This window comes from Stigmatopora argus, chromosome 17 (assembly GCF_051989625.1).
Source record: "Stigmatopora argus isolate UIUO_Sarg chromosome 17, RoL_Sarg_1.0, whole genome shotgun sequence".
NCBI classification, from domain to species: domain Eukaryota; kingdom Metazoa; phylum Chordata; class Actinopteri; order Syngnathiformes; family Syngnathidae; genus Stigmatopora; species Stigmatopora argus.
In genome coordinates this window covers 12,624,877-12,638,715 of record NC_135403.1, presented here as the reverse complement: position 1 = coordinate 12,638,715, position 13,839 = coordinate 12,624,877, and the positions used below count along the sequence as shown (strand labels likewise).

General features: G+C 41.9%; 2 protein-coding genes across 3 annotated transcripts in view; one reads left to right on the top strand and one right to left on the bottom strand.

The window, feature by feature from the left end:
- lypla1 (lysophospholipase 1) overlaps positions 1-13,026 on the bottom strand; it is a 22,666-nt gene extending 9,640 nt beyond the window's left edge. The window contains exons 1-5 of one of the 2 annotated variants that reach the window (XM_077623907.1): positions 12,943-13,026; positions 11,417-11,476; positions 5,639-5,729; positions 3,304-3,408; positions 2,322-2,532 (exon numbers count right to left, since the gene is read on the bottom strand). The gene's annotated coding sequence lies outside the window, so the exon portion shown is untranslated. The remainder of the gene's footprint in view (positions 1-2,321; positions 2,533-3,303; positions 3,409-5,638; positions 5,730-11,416; positions 11,477-12,942) is intronic. The other variant, XM_077623908.1, reaches the window with a different exon arrangement.
- Positions 1,039-2,592, top strand: sox32 (SRY-box transcription factor 32). Its single transcript, XM_077623905.1, has 2 exons — positions 1,039-1,316; positions 2,053-2,592. The coding sequence occupies exons 1-2, from the start codon at positions 1,055-1,057 to the stop codon at positions 2,535-2,537; spliced, it is 747 nt and encodes a 248-aa protein (XP_077480031.1). The 5' UTR covers positions 1,039-1,054; the 3' UTR covers positions 2,538-2,592.
- Positions 13,027-13,839: the final 813 nt, after the last annotated feature.

The following is a 13,839-nucleotide window of genomic DNA, read 5'->3' as shown; positions in this document are numbered from 1 at the left end:
AGTAACTACACGCACACACACTCACGCCATCTTTGATGTGCGCCCATCAATACTGTCAAGACCTATTGATTGGATTCCAGTGAGCTTCAATCGAGGAGAAAACATTTTTTTCCATCTATATTTTTAAGGCAGATACAAGAAAAATGGGAAGGGAAGTCGATAGTAAGTTATAATTATTAATGGTTCATTTGGGAATGCTGGTAAGGGAAAATAGAGATGTGCATTCCTCTTTTTTTTTTAGGTGTATACAATAATGTATAGGAAAGCCGTATATTAGCACTGTTAATTAATTCATTAAAAAACATCACGTTTTTTTCATGTAAAAATTATGTTTTGGTAATAAATGCACGAAATAACAAAAAATGCAGAATATGAATGGCATTTTTGTAACAAAGGGAAAAATAGCTGTTGATTTAAAAAAATAAGTACAAATAATTAGTGTGAAATACCTGTATGTGGTGGTAAAATAAAAATAAAAATGATGAATCATGATAAAAGGGGCTGAAATGTGTTTGAATATGAATTTAAATGAGATTCATTTAAATTTCGATCAATCAAAAATAATAATGATAAACAAATCAACTAAAAATAGCTACTTAGTGTAATGGTACTGCTCCAAATAAGGACAAAAACAAAATTGTAAATATGTGACTAAATAATAAAAAATATATAACTTTTTAAATATCAACACTATATCACGTCTTTTTAAATGTTGAAATCTGACATAGGGGAGAAAAATGACAAGCTAATCGACCAAATCACGCTTTAAGACACGAATTAACAAGCATTATAATGAAAAAGGACTCGAATGTTCATTTAGTGTATTTGAATGATGGACGCGCAAGTATTTAAAACAGCCTAAAGTTTCGAAGTGTCTCGAGTTGGGGAGGAGGGGGGGGTGGGGGGTGTCCGATTGGACTAGGCCTATCACGACCTCACCTGGAATTCACACCTTGGACCCCCCCTGCTCCCATTGGCGGAGCCCCCAAATAAATAAAACGCGACCTCCAGCGACCCCCAGCGACCCGCCGAGCGGAGCCCAGCTTAGCCGAAAATGCACCACTTCCAGCCGGCCGCGGCCACCAGCGAGGAGCCGGCGTGCCACTCGCCGTGCTCGGGCCCCTCCAGCCCGCACGGCTCCTTCCACTCGGAGCCGAGCGTCGGCGCGGAGGCGGCCGCCACGTCCGCCTCTTCGGCGGCCGCGCAGAGGGTGAGGAGGCCGCTGAACGCCTTCATCATTTGGACCAAAGAGGAGCGCAGGCGCTTGGCTCTGCTCAACCCCAACTTGGTGAACACCGACCTCAGCAAAATACTCGGTGAGACTCGGCTGTCAGGGAGGGATGGCAGCGCGGGGGATGTGGGGGGTGGTTGCGACTTGCCCGGGGTACTCCTGGGCAGGTCACGTGATGAGGGGACTCCCCCTTCCCAACTTCCACTATATAAATCTCAATTAAAAAAAAAAAGAGGGCACACTTATTATATTAATTTTAAATAAATTGCAAATATTTTAAATGCTCTTAATTATTTCACATTATGATATAACAGTTTTTTAAAATAAATTGCAAATAATTTAAATACTCTTAATTATTTCACATTTCGATAATAACATTTTTTTTAATTGCAAATATTTAAATTTGCAAGTGTCTCTAAACTTTTGACCTGTATTTGAAATGCCATTTCCCAGTTTCGATTATGAATTCATTTAGAATGTAAGTATTTTTATTATTAATAAAAATGATATTTTTGTACTATTTTAAATGTGATAAGCAGTTAAAGCAGCATTTAAAAGAATGCTTGTTTGGATACTCTTAATTAGTGCTAAAATACACAATTAAAATCAATAATTTAGAGAAAAAAAGCCTAATGAACTAAAAAAACACTTAGGTTGGTCCCCACTTTTTCCTTAACTTTAAAGGTTAACGACGCTAGACATCCAATCGCTGCCACCCTCCTTCCCACTTAAAACAGATTGAACGTCAAGTCGTTAGCAATTCCTTTGCTAACGGCTCTCGGCTTTCAATTATTAACACGGCAACCTCCGTTTGTGTTCAGGCAAAACCTGGAAGTCCATGTCCTTATCGGCAAAGCGCCCCTACATGCAGGAGGCGGAGCGTCTTCGCGTGCAGCACACCATCGACTACCCCGGCTACAAGTACCGCCCGCGGCGTAGGAAGCAGCTGAAAAAAGGCCCCAAGATGGCCACCGCCACCACCACCGCCGGCAACCCCCCGAACGCCTCGCACCCGGCCTACGACCTCGACTACCTCCTCCAAAACCAGCGGGACCAATTCTACGGGCCTTTCTACCCCGCCCCGGCTTACCTGGCGGCGGACGGGTACCTGGGTTCCTTCCCGGCGGAGCCCCGCCCCTGCCTGGGTCGTCCTCACGAGAATCGTCCCGAGTCCAGGTTCTTCGGTGGGCCGCCTCTGGAGTTCTACCTGGAGCGGGTCCAGCTGGACACGTTGTACGATCTGGACCGCAGCGAGTTCGAACAGTACTTGGGACCGGATGCGGACCGCAGGGAAGAAAGCTCTTGAAAAACAACAACAAAAAAGAGAAAAGAAAACGTGTATTTATTTAAATAGCTCTATATTGTGTGTGTGTGTGTGTATGATTCAATAAATAAGGTTTAATTCAACTGTCAAGTTGTGTTTAAACTCCACGCTGAGGCGGATACGGCAGGGCGGCGGCAGGGCATAAACTTCCCAACTTCCTGTTTCATTTGATTTCACACAAGCGCTAAAAATACACATCTCCATATCTCTAAGACGACACACGTTAGCCACTTTGCAGACGCCCGTTTAACCGGTTCTGTGCCGTTTTTTTAGCTTCGGAGCTAACGCTAATGTAACAACGTGGTCGGAATTGGTCAAGTTCTGATCAAAAAGCTTTTACGGGAATGAAATGGGCAAAAAAAGTTGGAACATTCCAATGATACATTTCATTTAAAAAATATACATATATATATTACAGTCAAAAGTAAGGAGGGATGTGCCAATTGCAGTTTTTGTCCGGGTCACCTGATGTTATTTTGGATCTGCGGATAACACATAACTGTATTAAGGAAGTCCCCAAAAAATTGAACAAAACTGCACAAAATTTAAGAGCTATTAGCAAAAACAATAATATTTAGCAAGACAGCACAAAATAACCTTGAGGGAAAAAAACTACTTAAATATCTGCTTCTCATAAACATGAAAATCAAGTCCAAATGAAGAAAATAGAACTTCACAAGGTCAATTTCAGGAAGCAAGTGCTGAAAATGTTCCCAACCCTTCACAATAAGAGCAATTTGAAATGAACCTTGGATTCCGTCATTAAATGCTCCTGAAATGTCTTCAAAGTGCTGTTCTGGCTTGTTGTTTTCAGGCCACGTTTGGCTCCTCTTGGCCAGAACCCAGGAACTTCCTGGAGGGAAAAACAACAAACAAAAACACTCAAATACATTTGTTTGTTTTTGGTCCGCTAACGCCGCCATTTCGTCACCGTGGACCGATGCGAGGAATCTCCTCCTCCTCCTCTGAAAAAAAAAAAAAATGCCGCCTCGGCACATCCAGCGTGGACCGGAGACAAGAGCGCCGTCCGTTTATGTCGGGGTTAAAAATAGATTTCCCACTCGGAACATTCTTGGGGTCGTCCATAATTAGCTGGACGTGGAGGTGAGGGTCACTTCCTGTTGGGGAGTTGGGAGGTGAAGGCGTGCGGCCTGGAGATAATGCTCATCCAACTTTTAGACAGGAAAGCTAGTGTCGGCGCTGTGGCTTCACGGCGCTTTCACTCTTTGGCGGCCATTGACGATGATGGATGTCCAATCTGTTTTCAGGGGAAGATGCTAGGCTAGCTAGTATTATAGTACAGTGGTACCTCGTCATACGACCGTTCGTCATACGGAATGCTCGTCTTACGGGGGAAATTTCGATCGAATAATTCGCCCGTGATGCGGTCAAAGTTTCGTGATGCGACCAAGCCAGGTTGCCATGGCATTTTTTTTGGCATATCTTTCGTGTATAACAATATTTACGAGCACCGGATGAGCTATTCAGACCAGGAAACGCACAACGCGCATGCGCGGTGAAAAGAGGGCTTTCTGGGTAATGAAGTATACTCGTGCTCGCAAAAGTATCCCCGGTAGCAACTCTATCATAGGCGCCGTTCGATGGGACGCGAACACAGATGCTACAAGCTAAAAGGAGCCGCTAGCCAGCGCCCCTGTAGCTCGCATGAGCAGCGGGGCGATCGCTGATAAAAGACTCTGCTCGTTGGCTGCTCATAAGAACATCGGGGGCACTGGCTCGCAACAGCATCCCCGGTAGCAACTCTATCATAGTCGCCGTTCGAGGGGATGCAAACACAGATGCTACAAGCTAAAAGGAGCCGCTAGCCAGCGCCCCTGTAGCTCGCATGAGCAGCGGGGCGATCGCTGATAAGACTGCTTGCTGCTCGTTGGCAAGTGGTCGTGCGTTCTCCGATTGTGAGGACATTTGTGTGCATCATTTTCGGAATATTTTGAAGGGAATAGTACGACAGCAAACAGCCCATGGATAGCGAACGTGAGGGTGGAGTGTTTGTTCTGTTTACGAGTGCGTCATGTTGAAAACAAACCGAAGCCCCCCGCCCCTTTTGTGCGTCTCTCTCTCCCCTCGGCGAAATCCGCCCAATTTTAGTTAGATTAAACACTTTATTTCTATTAAACCACTCGTTATTTATTACTTTGTCAATATATGGCGAATTATAAGAAATAAAACATTTTTTTTCAATCCAATATCCTGTTTCTGGTGTTTTTTTCAGAGAGTTGGAACGAATTAAATTGTTTCCCATTCATTTCAATGGGAAACTTTACCTCGAGTTACGAGTAACTTGTCATACGAGCTCAGTCCCGGAACGGATTAAGCTCGTATCTCGAGGTACCACTGTATTCCCTATTGTATTTTAATTAACAGTGGCATGTTACATAAATGTCATTTTGGGCATGATGTAACATGCTAAATTAGGTTAGTTGGACAATTGTTAGTTTTTTGTGAGTAATTTATAGGACTTATATGTTGATTATTTATTATTATTTATCTGTTTGTTTGTTGTTGTTGTTATTTGTGCACTTCCCTACTTATTTATGTTTTTGACTACTTCTTCTGTTGACTATTTATATTGATTGTCTATTTTTTCTTATTTGTGCACTTTGTGATGTTGCTTTAAATCTCATACTGACAATAAAAGCATTCAATTCAATTAATTTGCCTTTGTCTATAATCTTACATATTTACATATGATCATTAATATGTACTGTCCACTTTATTGACAAATAATACTATGTAAGGGAAAGTAATGTCCTATAAAATAAATGTAATGCCATGTAAATATTGTTATGGAACTTTTCATGGCTAAACTTGTTATGTACCAATAATATAACTAACCATATCATGTCTTCCATTGAAAAAATATCATAATAAAACTTGAAGCCACAATAAGCCCTCACGTAATATAACGTAAGAGTACATTACCACATGAAAGCTGCACATGTTACACACTAAGAAAATGTCACTTGCTATTGTGTGTCCTAAATGTGTGCGGAAATGCGTCCCACCTTGTTCCTCGCCTGACGACATGTTGAGTGTGTTTGTGTGTGTGTGTGAGTTCTGACCATGAAAACATTGCCGTGTTTGTCTTGGACGAGGACCGGCGAGCACAAGTCGTCCCAAAGTCAGCGGAGACGTAAGCAGGAATCGGCCCACCTGGACTTTCAAAGTGGGAAGAAATACAAGAAGAAAAAAATGGACATGATTTCCATACAAGCACTACTGTGTGTGTGTGTTTGAGTGTGTAATGTGAATAAGCAGCTGCCCGCTTTGTGTCTACGCGGCGACTTTGACGCCTTCCCTCGCTGACTTAGCGGGACCCCCGTAGCTGACGACAGGGGGGTCCTCGGGAGGTGGCGGACTATGTGCGTGTAGCGGCCGCGTGCTAGCTACGCCATTGTGTGCTAAAAGATGCTGTAAAAAGCTAACATTTGTCCGTAGCTTAGGAAAAGTACAGCTACGTTACTCCTTTTATAAGATAGCATTACAAACAAACATTAAAACATTTCTACATCCAAAATTTAGGACTAAATGATCATGAATTATTGAAATTAATACTGTGCGTTGGATTTTTGGCTAATATTTTCTGCAGCTTTGCAGTTTAAAGATGCTAAAAATGACTTGAAATGATTAGCCAAATACAAATATGCTCCTAAAAAGGCTTAATAATGAAATCAGATGCTAATTATTAATTGTCGCGGCTAAAAAGAGCTGCAGATTGCAGTTTTGCTAGCATGCTAATCATAAGAACGCTATTATTTTGTTGCTAGGTGACCATAGTGTCATTCTGTGAACATGTACATACTAGCTAGCGCAGGATGATAAATCTAGAAATGATTATCAATTCCGGTTGTGATGTCACAAAAATTGTAAAAAAGAAAGTAGGCGGTCCTCTCATGACTTCATCCTTTAAACGTAGCATTTTTTTCCCGGCTAATTTTAGCTTTTTACTCCAGTCATTAATCATTTTTTGGGCCTTGTCGGGCGATAGCTTCCGTCTTAAGTTTCAACATGTCACGGCCACAATCCCCCTTCCTCGCCAGTACGGCCTCGGCGCCCCCGGGGAGCCCCGGCGCGAGGGCCACGGCGAGCTCGGGGGGCCCGTAATCACCGACGACATATAGGCGCGAGCGAGTACTTTTCCAGATCTTTCTTCCTGTCCTTCCAGCTGCGGGTAGCACAGGAAGAATAACACAAGTAGCAGAATGCGGCCTTTTCCAAACACGGGGCCAATAATACTCGTCAAAAAAAAAAAAAGAAGTTAAAAGGCCAGCGAGTCGGGGAAGTGAGCCTACGGCCGACCTTCCTCAACACCCCCGCGCGCCCAACAATAAGCTGCCAATCACGCCGCGTTCTCGTGTTATGTTACGCTCGTGTTGTGTTCGCTTAGCTTGTTGCTTTTTCTCGAAATCAGTGATTCGCGCACATTCAAACTCGACCCTGAACGCAGCGTGAAGATTTCTCGGGCAAATGACGGAGGAAAAACATTTTTACGGACAGGCATTACGGTAAAAATGTCATGTACAATGATAAAAGATTGCAATTTTTGGGGGGGGGGGAGTCGGTCCTTAGCCGGTAACCGGTCAAACTCGACCCTGAACGCAGCGTAAAGATTTCTCGGGCAAATGACGGAGGAAAAAGATATTTTACGGACAGGCATTACGGTAAAAATGTCATGTACAATATAAAAGATCGCAATATTTTTTTGGGGCAGTGGCTCCTTAGCCGGTAAGCGGTCAAATAGCCTATATGGCCCTAAATAATAGTCATTAAATCCCTATTCACCTAATGTTAAAATCTATCAATTGGCAATAACACATCAAATTTCAATAAGATTGGTTGAATGGTTTAGAAAATCCCTTATTCACTCAATGTTAAATAATAAGTTACCGGGTAAATAGCCCCTGGGACTATTTGACCGGTTACCGGCTAAGGAGCCACTGCCTTTTTTTATCGTTTGGGAAAATGACCAACGGTCCTTGAACGCCTCGTGAGCAGCAATACATGATGTTATGGGGGGAAAAAAAGGGAATTTTGTAAGAGAATGTCAAATTATTAAAGAAAAAAAGACAATGAATGGAAAGAAAATGCAGTTAAAAACTATGGAACGTCGTAAGAGTTTAAAAAACAATATTAGTAGGAAGGATAAAATTTTACAAGGAAATGCCACAAGGATGATGTCATCGTGTCAGGAAAAAAATGCTGCTTAAAGGGAGAATTCTGAGAGTCAACTTTAAGTCACAAATTGGATAATAAAGCCAAATGAATATAAAATCAGATCAGAATTGTCAATAAAGTCTAGATTTCAAGTGGGAATGTGGCTTTCCTACTGGAGCCAGTACAGTACGAGGGGTGGCTTTTCATTGCTTCCCCCTTCGTGCGTGGTCTTCACTTTCCCAGGCAGCGGTGGGGAACTGACACGGACGGGGGTCCGGCCTCCCATTGTATGTCTGCGTTTGCTCAGCAAGGACAGTGCGCCCAAAACAATACAATAGCCTCATATTTATTTACTGCTTTGGGGGTGGCCAGGGAGGGGAAGAAAAAAAAAAAGGGGGCTCCTCTTAATAGCTGATAGGCACTTTACAGTAACGCAACGCTCGTAAATAGCGCGGAGGGCAAGTGGAGGCTACGGTCTCGGCCCGCCACCTCATTTCACCCACTGGAAAGAGTTAATAATACTAACATTACATTTGTATGAGAGTAAGGATTTGTTTTTAATTCTTTAAGAGGACAAGATGGGGTTGAATGAGTAAAATGTGAAGGGAATATTAACAGTTAGTTTGTTTACTGATAATATACTTGATTATAATGACTACAATGAGATGTATTAGGATATTTTTAAACGCAAGTGTCATGCCATTTACCTTAATTATTTAAAGTAATTTTAATCTTCATTATTGAAAATAAAAATGAATTGCTTTGAACTATAGTTAATCAAATGTGATTTGATCCGCGTTACATTGTTTTCTTTAAAACTACTTTTAAAGAATTATATTTGAATACTAAATAAGAATAAGATGTTATTCTGTTGATAATATGCCACTTAAAATCCATTTTTACAGCTTCATAAAGACGAAATAAAGTGCTGAAATGTGAAATTCAAGTTGTACTTTGTGTAATACACATAAGATCCAGTGGAAGGCGCGCGTTTCTGTTTACAAAGTGCCTGACGAGCGCACACGTCAAAAGCAACTCAAGTATGAAAGCATAATTGTTGATTCTCGTGCAAAAGTCTTTTTCAAATTGTTATTTCCTCCACGTGACCTACATTTACAGCAAAGAAAAACGATTTTTTTTTCTGTAGGCGTAAAATCCGGCCTGAAAGATTATCGTCGGCTTAAAACGTCCAAAATAGAGGAGCCCATTAGTAGATGAGCACATTGATTAAAAATGTCATCCATATGCTGACGCCGGAAGTTACACGCTAAATTTATGCTCCTTCCATCATTCATATGAGGAGACTTTTCAGATTGACGACGATGGACGTCGGTTTGTCATTAATTTTTTTTTTAATACTAATTCATTTTAGGATTATTACAGTTCTACTGTTATTTTTTCAATGAATATTATGAGAACAATTCATATTTTCAGGTCAATTTTGTGTTTGTGAAGGGACTTTTTAAAATATTTTTTGAATATGAATTCATTTTAGGATTTTACAACTACGTAATACTATTCTCCTGTTATTGCTTTCAATGAATATTATGAAAATAATATTTTCAGGTCAATTGTGTGTTTGTGAAGGGACATTTTTTTTTAATGATCTAGGGCCATTTTTTTTAAATACTAATTAATTTTAGGATTTTAAAACTCATACTATTCTCCAGTTATTTTTTTCAATGATTATGACGAGAATAATTAATATTTTCAAGCTACTTGTGTGTTTATGAAGAGACTTTTTTGCTGATTTAGGGCCATTCATCATTAATTTTTTTTAAATACTAATTCATTTTAAGATTTTACAATTAATACTATTGTACTGTTATCGTTTTCAATGAAAATTACGAGACTAATTTGTATTTTAAGGTCAATTGTGCGTTGGCGAAGGTACAATTTTGCTGATTTAGGGCCACGGAAATAAACTTAGACGTAATATTTTCGATGGTTTCACAATTTAACTGGAGAATCCTTTGAAAAAAGAAGTATACTCCATTTATGGTAGAATATGTCATCTCTATAAATGACGGAGCGTATCAGCGTTAGCGTTAACGTGCGCTCCCGGGCCAGAGATTTGCCGAGTAAATCAAAGCGGACAATTTCCTGCGCTGCGAGGAAAACCCCCGGCAGGAGAATGAGGGGATAAAGTCGCAGCGTTTGCCCACGGCTTCCTGCCACAGAGTCCAGGAAGAAAAAAAAACAACAAAAAAACACCAGAGATTTATTGTTCCTCTGCGGCTGTCAAGTGGCGGACATTTTGATGGGAGATTGCGGCCATTTACGCCGCTTTTTGGGAGCGATAAGAACCGCCGCGCAGGAAGGAATAACCTATGGAAATGCCTTCAGATAATTACAGGCGATGACTTTATAATTTACATTTGCAATATTAGATTTTATTAGTATCTCCGTTTAAATAAGCGAGTGGCTAATGTGTTGTTTTTATTCGCTGGCCATGCTTATTTTTCATGTGTCACTACATTACGAGTAAAAGTGTTCGTTAAAATAGGAATGTAAGGCTAGCTACAATGAGGCTGCTAAGCTAGCACGCTGCTAGCCGACAGTCGAAGAGGATTTTGATGGCGAAAAAAGCTCAATTTTATGCTTGGTGCTAATAAAAAATATGAATTTAAGGCTGACTATGAGAAAAAGTTTTGTACACATTGCTACAATGAAGCTGCTAAGCTAGCACGCTACAAGCCAAATTCCCTCAATATGAATTTAAGGCTAACTGTGAGAAAAAGTTTTGTACACATTGCTACAATGAGGCTGCTAAGCTAGCACACTACTAGCCAAATTCCCTCAATATGAATTTAAGGCTAACTGTGAGAAAAAGTTTTGTACACGTTGCTACAATAAAGCTGCTAAGCTAGCACGCTACTAGCCGACTTCCTTCAATATGAATTTAAGGCTAACAATGAGAAAAGGTTTTGTACACTTTGCAAAATATTAATTTAAGGCAAACTTTGAAAAAAAGATATCTACACTTTGCTACAAAGAAGTTCCTAAGCTAGCACGCTGCTAGCTAAGTTCCTTCAAGCATTTCCAAGCCAAAAAGGCTGATGCGAGAATAACCACTTTTACAAGATAACAATTTACAGCTAACCATAAAAATAAAAAAATACAAGTGTTATATAAGAATATAACACAAAGATGCTACGCTAGCACGCTGCAAGCCAAATTCCTTCAGGGGATTTTATTAGCTAAAAAGGTGTAGCTTCTAGTCAGGTCCACTTTATATTGGAAATTAATGCATCAATCTAATTGTTTTGATTGCAATATTATTATTTTTTTCCAGTTAGGTGGAAGGTTCTACCGGGAAACGCAGAGAGGAAGCTAGCGCCCAAGAGGGGGAAGCCACACGCATATTTTGACACGACTACATGCAATTTCAACCACCGACAGGTGTAACGCGTGGGCCAAAATGTCAGCTAGTCACTTAATTTTTGCATGATTTCTTTTAAAATGCGCACGCCTAGCGAAGTTTCTTTCCACTGTTTGTTTTGGAGGCAGTTATCAAAGCGCTCATCCGGGGAGTCTATTTACCGAGGACGCCATTGTGTGGAAATGAATGGAGGTGGTGGGGCGACCGACCGGGAGGCTCCCCCAAAGGTGAGCCCCCCCCCCCCCAGAGCACGTGGGAATGGAATACATAAATGACAATAACATGGAAGTAAAAATGATCACACCTCGTTGGTCTTGTCAGAAGATCCAAATCTGCCCGACGACAGGGTTCATCTTTAATGAGCCTGGGAAGGAAAGCAGAAGTTAGCAATGTAATGAGTTCCACGCTAACGCGGCGGTTAAAGAGAACAACGGCGGGGAGGAAGCACTCTCACACACACACACGGATGGACGGTGCATTTCCTCCATAAAACCACAGCTGTGGGGAAAAACAACATTCTTTCTGCGCTTTTATGAAGATCACATCATCGCCGTCATCATCAAAAACGCTAGGAATGCAAACAATGCAAATTTACTGCAAAAAAAGTTGGATGCCGTAGTGGTCCAAGTCCAAACATCAGTAAAATATCACACACAATACTTTTGATAATGACAAAAAAAAATCATTCAATTCAATATTAAAATAGTTTCTTGGAACAATTTTGGTCTAGTATTAATAATCGGACTTTTGTCATCATCATTGACTCGACAAAAGCCTAAATGTCATCATACCCAGAAATTGCGTATGACGAAATTGGTAAAAAACTTCACTAATTAATCAATAAAGTACCTAAATTAATATCTCAAATGGGAGCAAAAGTTATGTTTTTGGTCTAATCCTCTTTAGCAATGACTTGAAAATAATCTCCATTTCTTAACCATTGGGATAAAGATGATTTCATGAAAACAAAATGGCTATCTCGGTCCGCTAACCTCCCTGGACCTCGCCGGAAAGGTCTGGAAATCAATTGACCCGCTGATTGCGGCTCACAAAGAGCGCGCTGTCTCTCCCCCCCGGCAACGATTGGTCGCCGGCCAATCGATCCGGAGAGCGAGAGTCAAAGCCAAGGCGGCGGGTGGACTTCAAGATGGCGCCAGGGGTCGAACGCGGGTCACCTTATTTGTCACTAAAACACAATACGACGCTGGTAACATAACTCTGGCTAAACTCTGTCAGCACAAAAGCCAACTTAACACTTTGTATCGGTGTTAAACGACTTATTGTTTGGGGTCTTTGATGTCTTTGATGTGGGGAAAGAGGATTCTGAAGGGGAACTTTGGGAGCGACCGAGCAACACAAAAAAAAACTGGTGGCGTCCCTGGGCCATTTTCCTTTTTCCCCCCTAAAAAAATGAGCAAAGAAAGGGAGCGTCCCGAAATAGACGCGAGGAGGTCTTTCTTATCAGTTGGGCTGAAAACAATGCACGGCCGCCGCTCGCGATGGCCGTCGGCGTTGGCCCAGTCATGCCAGCGACCTGTCGGGGAGCGCCCAGAACAGGAAGTGGAGCCAGCGAGCTGGCTCCGTGGATAAAGTCACTAAATGATAAACGCATTATTCAGTCACCTGGACGTCCATCGGCGTCAATGGCAGGGAAAGGATGAAAACGAACAAAGCGTTTGTGGAAAATGATTGACGTTCGACGTCTCTCGTGAACCTGATGTTTGTCGTGATGAGTTTAAGGGGGGGTGGGGTGTGAATTCTATTCTAAGCAGACATTTTCGCTCCTTTTTCTTTTCCCACCCCCAATACACCTCGAACCCCCTTGCTCACCAGGCGTCAATCCCAAGAACAGGTGTTGAAGAGAGGGCGTGGCCTAAGAAGACAATCGCAACCCTTGTGAGCGCTTGACAAAATGTCGGACCTGGCAAAATGGGAAAAAAAGTATCAACAAAAGCTTGATATTCGAATTAAAATGTCCACTCGAGTGAACGTTTAGCATTTTAATCAAGATTTTTTTGTCAAACCTAAGGAGCGGGGGCCCGATCTGGCCGACGGATCATTTTGCAGGGCCCAAAAAATCCACTTTTTGACTTCTGCGAAGAGAGGCAAAACATGATTGTCAAGTTAAAATTTGTAAACATTACAGTTGAGTAGTGGATTTTTAATGAGATGTAGTATTTTGGTGTCAATATGAAAAACAATACAGCTTTCTCATAAAATTGGATTGGTGTTATAGTAAAAAAAATGCATAACAGTCACAAGTACCACGATAGCCTTCAAATTAGTTATTTTTCCAGATAAAAATGAGATAATTTCTTGGCTAATTTACTAAAATACTGACTGCTAAGTGACGCTAGCTTGAAAAGGACAAGGACTTTTTTTTGTACTTTTTTAAGGGGGAGGAGACTTTAATTCCCAAGGCGAGTATCAGAAAAGTAAACCCTCATCTTCGTCCGCCAGTTAAGTAAACGAACCGAAAATAACGAGCGCCATCCCCGGAGGGCCGCCGTCGTTCGCGCACACTCCCCCGTATTCTTTAGCGAGGCGGACAACTTGTGCTGCCGCGCCAAGGACAGGAAGCGCTCGCCGAGGGGACAGGAAGCGCTCGCCGCCGCCGTTAGCCGAGGCCTGGAACTGAGATAATGCCATTGTGTAAGCCAGCCCGCTTGACCTCTCCCCGGAGCGTTCCCCCCCGTCCCGCGGCCGGCGTCCAGAGGGCCCGGCCCC

Excerpts from the sequence above, each read along its gene's own strand:
- sox32 (XM_077623905.1), top strand. The coding sequence starts at position 1,055 with ATGCACCACTTCCAGCCGGCCGCGGCCACCAGCGAGGAGCCGGCGTGC. Across the intron at positions 1,317-2,052 it reads CGACCTCAGCAAAATACTCG|GCAAAACCTGGAAGTCCATG; the intron begins GTGAGACTCGGC and ends GTTTGTGTTCAG.